The following is a 12082-nucleotide window of genomic DNA, read 5'->3' as shown; positions in this document are numbered from 1 at the left end:
AATTACTTTTAAAACGCATCTGGGACGTGAGTACAGACATCGTCGTTTCTCTGCCTTCTGAAAATTAGCCTCTAAGTACCAGCTGAAATTTTGAAGTCGAGGACGGGATTGGATGAAATCACATATACTGCAAAAAAAGCAAGTATAATGGCGTATAATTGGCTCTCTAATAGCATTACACAAGGATAATAGCCTGTTACGGCCCCCTGCACTATTAAGAGCTTCCCTGGCGTAAAACGTTTATGATATTAAGGGGGGAATATAATGATATTTTGGTTATTAAATGCGTGTAATTAATTTATGCACCGCTGAAAATAAAGTTGGTATTATGACCTCGGCAAGATGCGTCGGAAAATTGAAATCAAACAACTGTTGATAAGTTTCCCCTTATATTTTGTCTAGACACGGCTTTAAATGCGCATTGTTTTTTTTGGATACAGTTCAGAAATTGAATATTTCATAGGCTGGCAAACCGAGTGGGCTATTAGCTGACAGAGAGGACTCTTAGTGCCGTAGTAAACTCCCTTCACCTTGTGCTGCATGCTGTCTTCTCGGGAAAGACAAAGCAAAGCATCACGACCTAACTGCTGACTCCCCCCGGTCCGCGAGCTGCGGCTAACCCAATAAAAGCGCCGGACAACAAAAACAAATTGTGCTGTAGAGTATAGCATTTATTTATTTAATATAAATAATTTAAAGTGATTCCCCCCCCCCCCCCCTTCTCTTTCTTAATATGACTTGAACGTGGCACCGTGAAATTGTTGAGAAGGGTCGAGTGGTCAAAAGTGATCTGGACTGAGCAGTTGCTGCATATTTAAAGGGCTTAATTGGTTAACGAGGACAACTTGACACAATGTCTGGGTCAATGACATGCGAAAGCGAATAAACAGTAACGGGAAAAAAGTGTCGTAAACAGAAGCTATAGATCTCCCCCCCCCCCCCCCCCCCCCATCCCCCCGAACACTAGGTTTCATAATGTTGTCTGATGGATTTACACGTAATTCTTACTAATTATTTAGATCCGCTTTATGTATTTAGCACAAGTTCTACGGCGCGCGCGGCACAAGGTCCCGGCCGAAACTACAAAATCAATATTCAGCACCGTGGTCAGCGCCACTGAAAAGCGTAGGGCCTTTCCTCCACTTCCGTATTCTCCGAAACGGTTGGCTCGCAATTACACCATTTAATTTCAGACGTTCACGGCAATTCTTTTATTTGAATTATTACAAAACATCAGGGTGCTAACGAATGAAGCCGCGATGTGTGCAAGGAGAAAATTTTCCTTAAATGCATTTTTTTTTATAAGGGAGGGCAATGCGTTACGTTGATGGTTTTATAGTAAATGGTCTAATTTATTATTATTATTATTATTATTATTATTATTTACTTAATATGAATTTGAATGTAATAATCTGTATAGAATAACGATAGGCTGCCCCATTGGGTTTCGGTCGAACAAAACAGTATATGGATGCTGAAAAGTAGTTTATTATTCGTTGCTGGTGTAGTGGGCTATCGCATTAATGAACAATGGCTTTTGCGAGAAGTATGGACTCGATCTGTGGCAAGGAAGTACATTCTTTTACCTGAAGAGAAAATTCGTTTGTCGAGATCTCTCCGTAAAGTCGACCTCATTCAGGGAAATTGGGGAAAAACTCGGATTGTACCCTACGTGGCATACTACAGATCAATTGGGAAATAAAAGTTAGTGTGTGAAATGTACGCCAGTGACTTGAAATTGACTACGCACTATGAAACCAGTTAATATAGGCCTACTCTGTATTTAATAAAAAATACAAACAATAACTCAACGCAACTTAAGCAAATTAAAAATGAATAGCACAGCAAGAATATGTTTTCAAATTATAGACTTGTGGCCTCAGAAACCGCCAACATAAAGTTGCTGTTTATGGTCCTCCTGATTAACTTTTGGATCAATATCGTGTCTCTTTTACAAAGCCATATCGTCGGTTTCATTGCACAATTGCATGCCTTCATTCAGACCACGGGAACACTATTGAACGTGATAATGTAACTCCAGCTTATTGAAGACTGTTTAACGTACTTCATTTCCATAAACAGACACTGAAATCTATCCTATAACATTCAAGTCATAGTTCAGTTTTTTTTCCCATCAAGCCGCGGTTATGTCTCCATAAAGCCAGCTACGGACTGTTGCCTGCACGAGGGACGCTGGTATGTCACCACCTGTTTCGGCAGATCCAGGTTTAACAATGAATTGCGCATATTTTAATTGTGTCTAAGTAGTCCAGGACACGAAGCCATGTCGTGCTAAGATTATCCTTTCAAAGTGCCTAAAGTCGCGTTGGTGTGACACGAGATGACCTTACGAGCATGATGTGAGCACACACTTTTCAGAAAGAAGTTGTGTTCATGTGGCTTTTTTTATTTATTATTCGGTGGACTACCTTGGAATAACTTGGAAAACTTGCTTTTCAGACTTGGAGTGCGAGTCAATTTAACCGCAAAGGCTTTAACTTACAATAACGAATTTTAAGGTAATTTTAGGTCGTTATTTTTGTCAGTTTAACATCCGAGAGCTAGTTATTTTAATTTAAAAGCTATTCTAAAATGTGAGTAGGCCTAATGTAGAAAGTAATACAGTGCTTTCCTTATTTAGGCCTCATAGACGTCACATAGGCATAGGACATTAATTGAAGGCGCAAAGCTTTGGACCCAAAAAAGTGTTTTTTTTTTTTAATTCACCTCCTGACACATACTGTAGCTATCACCAAATGCTTTACTGATTTCTCGATTGTCGATATCAGCGAGCTGGTTTGCATACTCTTGTCAACGAGGGGAGCCTAATCAGGTTTTTGCATACCGTAACCTCTCGTGAAAGGCTACACACACACACCCGACTGGGACAAATTCATAGTGGGCAGAGTAATGGTTAATTGCTTTAGGCCCCAACTTTAAATCAAAATCCATTTATGGCCAAAACCGGTCCGAAATGTAGTGGCAATGTACAATACCTGTAGCTGTGGCAAAGTTCTACTAACACAACTACAATGATCATGTTTATATATGATTATATTGTACTACTACTGCTGCTGCTACTACTACTTCCTACTACTACCACTACAATACTGCGAAAATAATTACTGGCGATGTATTATGTTGCTACGGGCATGGCTGGTTCTGATGTGGCATCGACAGTCTCTCATACTTCCCCTATACAAAGGCAATTATAGAGAAGTAGTCTGCTTTCTCCCACGGCGCTGGCTATGCTATGCTATGCAGCATCTCATAAAAAAACAACACAAACATAAATCAGCTACCAGACATCAGCTCGGCTGCAACATCTGAGCGGCAGACTTTCCCCGATGCAGTTTTTAATATTTCACAAAACAACCGGCATAAGACCTCGCAAAGGAACCGACTGTGCGTGAAAGAAATTAGACTACAATGTAGGATGAGATTTTTTTTTGGCGGAGAGGGGGCTGTGTTAAATTCTGTTTCAATTCAGTCAACTGAAGAAAAAAAAAATTTAAACCCGAATGAAAAATCCCGTGGAAAATTATCAGTAATAATATTATTAATTTCCTGAACTGGCTGAATCGGAATGGAATGGGGAAAAAAAACCTGTTGGGAGAAATAATGAATAGGCTATAGCTAGTTCATTTTCAAGTAAAGATGTAGTACATTTGAGATAAAATAATTGGAACTAACACTCGGCTCACTTAAATCCTCACCACAATGTACTAATTACATGCACAATCACTTTCAAATACTTAAAACACTACTCACCTTTTGTCTTCAAAACTCCGCTCGAGACCTTCCAACAAATTTGGATCTCTAGATCACCAAAGCCATATTTATCCGCCACAACGTTGTTCGAACAATTCCAGAACGAACTACTAGTAGTTTTATACAGAAAATAAAGTTTTGCGTAAAGTCTCCAGTATTTTAGGCTAAATATCGAATGTAGTCTGCATCGCTCGTAAAGCAGCCTCTCGTGCGCCTCGCTCTCCCGCTCTCTCCAGCCAGATACCCCGACGAAACGTGGCCAAATATGGTAAGCACATAAACGACGCGTGATGGAAAGACAAACCACTATTCGTGCTTTTTTTTGGTCTGTAAACGAATAACTTTATGCCACAACTGTAGCGTATTGCAGCGAGCTTTATGTAGCCTAGTAGGCAATGCGCTATAGTATCCCCGTCATGTAGGCTGCAGGCATCCATAAGATCATCTAGTCCTCGGGATGACATCAGCAACAGAGGAAATCCCTTTCCGACAAAATAAGTGAATCGTTATATAAATCGATGGCTTTATTAAACGTCATCTCGACCGCTCTATTCTTCAGAAAGTATTCACCTATTAAGTGCTTCCTATACAATTTTAAACCTGCACAGGCATGCTTTCTGTCGGCTTGGATGCGAATCAGTCATTCTAAAAAAATTATATACTAAATACATTAAAAGTCAAATGTTGCAAGTTGGCAGTTATAACAACAATACGACTGATAATTAAACAATAGGCTACACTTAACAGTTGGGAGCCCTTATTTTAAAGTAGTTAGAAAAAGCAATGATTATACCTACCCCAATGTATTTTCCCAGTGTCTAAAGAAAGTGCCACTGTTTTTACAAAAACTGTGACGAGGTCATACTAAACTAGCACACTTTAAATTGGACAGATCACTCTAGTCACTTAAGCATCGCAGTACAGGTTAAGGTAGCGCGCGTGCCATTGATATAGAGCTGTGAATGAAATCAACAAACAAGAACGCCGTCGGCAAACACACGCACGAGCTAGGAGCGCCGGTAACATTATATTTATCAATGAATATTCATAGGCTTCGGTGTAATTCCGTGTCTTATCAGTGTCAATAGAACTCCAACGGAAGTAAAAGCCAACAGACTTATGACATAAATAAAAGCGGATTTACTTGCTATTTTTTCTCGTAACATTCCCCCGTCATTCCGGCACCAGCGACGCTCTCCTCTGGGAATAAATTACTCAGACGACAAACGGCTAATGTTATCAAGGATGTTTCACCAAATGCTCTGATCTATTCAGTCCACAGTTAAATAAATCGCGGATCACGCTGGTCGACTGGGAAAAATGTTAACAAGCAGGATAGCTTTGCTGCCAAGATTTGACATATTAAATTCCGTTCGAATTATAAAGTGTTCAATTTAAGTATAGTTATTATCAACTGAGTTGAGGCTATTACTAAACTGTATTCACTACAAGTGTTAGTAATCAGTCACTAATGAAGCGGCCTTCTTTAATGTAGTAATTTACCTTACAACCGCATTATGAAACTCAAGTTTCTCTGAAAGAATAACAACTACGCCAGGGAAAACCAGACCCACCGTTTAAAGGCACAAGCTTACGTATCCCTTAGCTTGTGGATTTTCAAATATTTCAAACGTAAATAAATAAAGGGTTCAGGAATCAATGACTTTATTTGCATGGTGTTTCGACAAAATAAAAAGTGCCCTCCCCCTCTAAAAAAAAAAAAAACAAACAAAAAAGTTGATACTAAACACAATATAACAAATTTTAAATGTAAACAAAAAAACTTTTAGGTGTCAATTTATTTTGTGTACAGTACAATTAGTTTTAAATTGGCATCTACATGGTATACAATTGACAACTGAGGTAGTTTTATTTTGTCAGGAATGTCTCTCCACATGATATATCAATGGCGTTTGCAGGTAAATTGAATAGTTATAAGGTCCAAAATAATTATACCAGACACCTGCAACACCTAATATTGGTGTATGCAAGTAGTTGTACAATGCAAAAACTGTCCTGGACCTCGAGTATGTACAATTTGTTACTGCATTCTTTCAGTTAACTGCACATTTCTGTGGAATTCCCTTGAATTCAGAATCCGACAATCAAGACATTTACAAATGCTCTGCTTCAAGTAAATCCCAGTACAGAATAATAGAGGCTCATTTATTTTACAGAGTGGTACAAAATCACAATGTTGGGAGTTTGAGAAGAACGAGGCTTTGTTAAAACCAAAACAAAGTGGAGCCACCATATATCATCTGGGACTAATTGGTTTGAACCAAATCATTGTGTTCTTCTTCAGCCAAGAACAAAGTCTTTTAATTGGTTCAAACGAGTCGATGACTAACAGGTCACTGTAGCTCCACCAATGACAGGGGATCTGTGAAACCCGGCTCTCCCATTTCCGACCGAGAGGCCGGAAGCTCTCTGAAATTCTCGGAAGTTCATCAGAAGTTCTCGGAATCTCATCGGAAGTCCGGTCTGAGCTTCCAGAGGCCCTCGTGCCCGGGCAGGCGGTGGAAGTGGCAGACGTTGCGGAGCAGCTCTCTGAAGACGGGGGTCTCCGCAGGGCTCAGTCTGGGGGTGAAGTGCTGCAGGATCTCCTGGGTGCTGGCCTGCCCGTCCACCCGCGCCTGGAACGCCACGAAGTTCCTCAGCTCCACCAGCAGCTCGTCGTGCTCCGTCGGGGGGGCCGGGGAGGCCACGGGGCCGGCCGCGCCCCCCTCCTCCTCCTCCTCCCCCCCCCGCTCCTCGTCCTCCGGGGCCTGGGGTAGGCTCACGTGGTTCCTGGCCTTCATCTTGGCCAGGAGGGAGGAAGAGGAGAGGACGGAGTCTTCCTCCAGGACATCTCCGCTGAAGTGGCCGGTTGGCACCGCCTTCTTGGCGCCGAATTTTTTGACCACGGCGGCGTCCTGCAACACAGAGCCCAGGTAGCGTTACTCAGAGCACTGATCAGGTGCGTGCGAACAGAACACCTGAACACTGACCAGAGCACAGCGAAGCAGCCGCAACACGAACGCACCGGAAATAACAACCGCTTGCAACTCTGAAATGCGTGTAAGCTTTGAACGTAACACGAGAACGCACCAATCAGAATCTTTTACGGACTGGAATCGTATAATCGCATTAACCTATCTGTGATCAGGGGGCTACGACAGCTCCAACATGACAATAAAATATCCAAATGGAAAAATAAAAAAACACCATTTTAATAAGAATAAAAATGTAAAAAAAACTTTCTGAAAAAATGTACTTAAATAAAACCGTTGTTTCCAGAAACACAACATAATTACTTTCCACACATTCTCTGCTCATATTATGTCATTAAAAAGTGAAACTTCAAAATAAATAAATAACCAGATTTATTTATTTATCAAAATAAACTGGACAGTAACTTGGCATTTGTCATTTTTTAAATTTGGTCGGTTCAGCCAATTGCTAAGCAGAAATATTGTAACTTGTGTGAAGTTCAGGTAATAAACACATCTAAAAGCATTAACTGCTACACATCTCCAATTTCTATTGAAATGATCACGCGCGTCACAAACTTTCAAAGCAAACCAAAAAGTCTAAGATGGCCACCCTCGTTCATCCCGTATATAAAGGAATTGGCCCATTAGCATACCTTGCATTTGTCTGGCACTCGTGCTGTGGTAGCAGGTGGAACTGATAACAGAGAGTTTTTCTTCAGGCCGAACCTTTTCCTGAGAGAAGAGGACAGGAATGACAACCTTCAGAATACATTCAGAGAGCCAATTGCGTACAGTCCGAGAGCAGCAACTTATTCCCCATGCAGATCACTGATTAGTTTTTTTTTTTCCCCAGATTAGACCCCAGACTGTCCGTAAATGGTGTGGTATCTATGAACCTGACCCGGTTTCTCGTGACGTTGCAGTCCTATTGGCCAGATCCTGTCTTGAGGAACTTGACTGTTTTTTCACGCACTCCCAGCCACGTGCGACTTACCCCATCTGAGATGCTGTACGTGCATTTACACTTAAGCTAGGGCAGCGGTCTCCAACCCTGGTCCTGGAGAGCTACAGGGTCTGCTGGTTTTTTTTTTCCACTTTAAAATCAGCACCCAGTTGAGACCCAGGACACCAGGTGAGTTGAGTTAACTGCAATCAACTGCTATAATTGATTCATGAAGCGCAGAGTCACTATGAAAACTAGCAGACACTGTAGCTCTCCAGGACCAGGGTTGGAGACCACTGAGCTAGAGCAATCACTCTGAAATGGGCGGTCCATGCTGGGTAGGACTGCATATAATTAAATTAGCTCGTCCCAAGCCATTCCACTGTCCTTTCCCCATTTCCTGTAAAAAGCCCCATAATTCAGTTCTACAAGGCATGGGTAACTTTAATTATAAAATAGTCAGCAGAGTATGTTAAAAGGGGGTTTTTCGTTTCGCACAGATAATTCAGAAAGTTGTCACGTTTGCTTATCGAGAAAATTAAATGTAAACATATTGAAAGCTCTTGAGTCTCTGCTAGTACATTCAGTGATATAAATATTTAAAAAGCTTTGCGTTTAACTGCGTGCAGAATTAGCAGAATTAAGGTAATAATCACTACCCTGACTCAGTGGCTACGTATCTGTATTATAAAAGTAAATGCTCAGTTTATTCAGCCGTAACCAAGATAATGGTGACAAACGGGGGGTGGGGAAAAACCACAGAAGAGCCGTAGGTGTCGACAAAAAATGAACCCTGCGATGTTTTGGGGGGGGGGGGGAGATCTACGTCTGGCAGGAGGGTGGCCATGTCCATTTTTCTAAAAAATGGGCCGGGGTGTGCTGTCTGGATTCTGGGGGATATTTTGACTTGTCTTCACATTCATTCGAACGTACGAAAACTCTATAAATTGCCATAACCTGACATTGGTTGGTCACACCAGTGCTGCGTGTACAACCACTGATGTCCGCTGAGCTGTAATGTCATTCCTTAGCTGAGAATATTTTGCCCTGTAAGTCTGTAAATGTGAAGGCAGGAGTCATGTAACTGGGAATTCAATGGAACACACCTTCTCAGCAAGACCACCATATCTCTTCTATAACCAGCCCAACCAGGATGTGAGGGAAAACAGACGCTTAACTTTCGCAAATTCAACTCGAGCTTGTGTATCTCAAGCAAGGATAAGGCCCTGTGACCCTCGGCAGTTTTATTATGACCTTACATTACTATGAGAACTATGACCAGGTCGCTCTAAAATTAGCTAGAACCAATCGCATTGCAGGACATTTAACAGAAACCTAATTTTGACGTTTCTTCAGATAGAGGACTCCAATTTGACTTGAGGCACAATGATTAGAAAATACTCTTATAATTAATGATTGTTGCATGATTTATTTTAAAAGCCTGGATTTGAGGACTGCTGAGTGGCTCATCCTGTTAAGGCACTGTTCTAGTGCATGGATGGCCCCGTGGTCTGGTATCTTGTTAAGGCTCTGTTCTAGTGCATGGATGGGCCCCACGGTCTGGTATCTGTTTATGCTTGTGTCCACTGTCCCAAATTGACCGTGATGAGGTTGCAAGGAGAGTTCCATTGAGAGCAAAATTTGGAGTTCCAAATTGGGGAGACAAAGGGCAGCTTTGACTGTAACGGTCGTGTTCCTTCTACACGTGTGAAATTGATGTAACATGATTTAGGAATGGAACACAAAAACCGCAGAGATTATTCACACTCATCAGCACAAGCTTGGACCCTATCAGCCACGGGCCTACCTGCTGGGCGCTGGCGCCCCCTGTGGCCGGGTGTTGTCATGACGGGCGAACGGCAGCCTGCAGTGCTGGCGGGAGACCTTCAGCGCGCGCAGCGCGTCCTTGGCCACCCTGTTGGCCTCCGCCTCCACCAGCACGTAGTCCGGGTTGGACGCCTCCATGATGGAGTCGTGCTGCATGACGCTGTGGATCCCTGAGAGATTCAGGAGAGGAACTCAGTCGGTCAATGCTGTACATGCTGCATGCTAACAGTCGTCAATGCAGCCGCAAAAACAAGTTTCCATTTTGCAGTCTCCAATGGGTTTCCTTGTTCTCTGCAGAGGCAACACTTGCAATTGGCCGTAGAGCATAAAATCGGACCATTACAAAAGCATGTTCCCAACCAAATGAAGCTGGCACTCATTTGCTTGTTGTGTATCTTACCGGATTTTTTGAAAAGTTTGGCTAGGACGTAGTCGTCGCTCTTCCTCTGGTCTTCCTTCTCCTCCTCTTCCTCGCCCTTCTTATACTTCCTCTTCTTGACCAGGTGTGAGATGCGGTGGCCTTCGAAGCGGGCGTCTCTGGAGCGCCTGCGTGCCCCGTGTTCCCGCCGACGCCCCGCCCCCTCGCCCGCCATCTCGCCCGCCCGCTCGCCGCAGTGCTTCCTCTTCTCCCTGCGCTTGTGAGGACCGTTTCCATGGGGACGCGCGGCGCCTGGAGCCGAACCCGTCGCCGCGGGAACCGATTCCGGGTCAGTCTCTCCCCCCCTCGCCGGGCTCCCTCCGCCCGGCCCCCGTTCGCCGTTCGACGCCGCCGCCGCCTCCGCGTCCTCTGCCGACCCGTCCTGCCCGCGGGCATCGCTCGCTCTCTCGCGGCTCGGCGACGACCGCTCGGCATTCTCACACGTTGGCCCGGCCGACGCCGCCCTCTTACTGGAGTCGGGGGAGGGTAAAGCGGTTTGCTTCGGCGAAACGTTTGGCCGGTCACGGCTAGGATTCCATGAGCTCGGCATTTTGGGCTTTGTCTGCTTCTTAGGCACCTGAACGTCCGAACCAGTGCCTACGTTTAAAAAAAAAAAAAAAAAACAACAAAACACAATGTCAGCAAAACAGGGAGCTATAAAGCTGTATGATATTACACGCTATTTTTATCACGAGAAAAAAGTATTTACAGAAAAATACACGGATAACAAGACACAGACAAAAGAAAAAATAAAATCTCATCTGTAATTTCTAACACAAATCGCAATTAATTTCTGGATTAGCTTTTAAATTTTTTTTTTTTTAATACGTGCACTTCATAGCTAAATTACCTGCAAATATTGCGCTGGTTTCTGTTCCCTGGGCACCATCCGGATTGCTCAGCGTGAACAGCTCATAAATGTCATTGGATTTGAAAAACCGTCGTTGTTTGGGGTCTTTAAGCACTCGATTTGTCAGGAACTGTTTGAAGATTTGTCTGAGGGAATAGGCCAGAATTGCATCGCGTTAGATTGGTTTCCTTCAATGGCATCCGATAGCGCGGTTAAATTATTATCATAATGGGCGAAGAAAAAACTAACTGGGCTAGTCCCGTATCCGGCAATGTCACCCTACAGAATCGTTTAGCAGCTGGAGAAGGTGCAATGGGTCATGCGTTGGCCCTGAATTAGTCAAAGAACCTGCAAACAACCCATCAGCCTTCCATCTTTGGGAATTTCCGCTACCTTGAGATCGAACGTCAGGAGTTACCGTCATCTTTAAATGACCCACGTGCGCAACTGTTTTTGACATGCAATAACGGAAAAGACCGTTATCGGTAATAACGTATCGAATTTCAGGAGACAACAACGAGGCAATAAGGCCAATAATGGTTACCTTCGTCTTTATGGACGCAGACAAAATGGAAATGCAAAGCACAGTGCGCTCCAAAGAACAATGTATATTGGTTAATTCGACAACCAAGGCCCCGCAGAAATATGCTTCTATTAGATGGAAAAGGCACGTAGGCAAGAAAGTAATACCATTACGTGCCAATTAAACAAAGCTATGGAACTTTAATGACAGATGAAAATGTTATAAGGTTGAAAAAGGGCATGTAGACCTGAGACCTGACTTGTTGTCTTAAAATGTTAAACTGAATAATTAGACAAAGAAATGATTAAAACAGCAAAAAAAAAAAAAAAATGAAAATCCTAGTTAACAACGTGTTTGTGTATACATGAGTTGTTGCAATCTTGAAATAAGTGCATTGCTCTTAACCCTTTAATTGGGTTTTTTTGGAATGTGTTTTCAAAATTCGAAGTCAGTGTTCTAGAACTCAGACTGTTCAGCTGATATGTTTGTGATCTCACACCTTAAAGGGTTAAGCCTGATCAATCACATACCGCAAATTACAGAATTAATATTGTTATATATATTTTTTTGTTTCTAAACCGCCTTGTCCCGAAATGCTAAATTTAGCCCAGCTGGCGCTGCGTGTGAATCGGACGGTGCCGACTAGCTGGCGCTGCGTGTGAATCGGACGGTGCCGAACCTGTGGTAAATCTTCTCCTCGATGGTCCCAGCGGTAAGCAGCCTGTACACGGTCACCTGCTGCTTTTGGCCGATCCTCCAGGCACGCTCTCGTGCC

General features: G+C 43.1%; 1 protein-coding gene and 1 long non-coding RNA gene across 6 annotated transcripts in view; one reads left to right on the top strand and one right to left on the bottom strand.

Moving 5' to 3' along the window:
• LOC135244406 (uncharacterized) overlaps positions 1-12082 on the top strand; it is a 120956-nt gene that overhangs the window by 17392 nt on the left and 91482 nt on the right. The window contains exon 2 of the long non-coding RNA XR_010326962.1: positions 10020-10223. This is a non-coding gene — a long non-coding RNA (uncharacterized LOC135244406). The remainder of the gene's footprint in view (positions 1-10019; positions 10224-12082) is intronic.
• The window catches only part of ercc6 (excision repair cross-complementation group 6), a 31458-nt gene continuing 24795 nt past the window's right edge, over positions 5420-12082 (bottom strand). For all 5 annotated transcript variants that reach the window (XM_064316642.1, XM_064316643.1, XM_064316646.1 and 2 more), the window contains exons 16-21: positions 11987-12081; positions 10785-10930; positions 9917-10531; positions 9497-9686; positions 7400-7478; positions 5420-6686 (exon numbers count right to left, since the gene is read on the bottom strand). In XM_064316642.1, coding sequence (XP_064172712.1) covers positions 6240-6686; positions 7400-7478; positions 9497-9686; positions 9917-10531; positions 10785-10930; positions 11987-12081 — 1572 coding nt within the window. In that variant the 3' untranslated portion in view covers positions 5420-6239. The remainder of the gene's footprint in view (positions 6687-7399; positions 7479-9496; positions 9687-9916; positions 10532-10784; positions 10931-11986; position 12082) is intronic.

This window comes from Anguilla rostrata, chromosome 18, assembly GCF_018555375.3.
Source record: "Anguilla rostrata isolate EN2019 chromosome 18, ASM1855537v3, whole genome shotgun sequence".
Lineage (NCBI taxonomy): Eukaryota > Metazoa > Chordata > Actinopteri > Anguilliformes > Anguillidae > Anguilla > Anguilla rostrata.
Note: the sequence above shows the minus strand (reverse complement) of the source record. Positions and strands in the feature narration are given on the sequence as shown.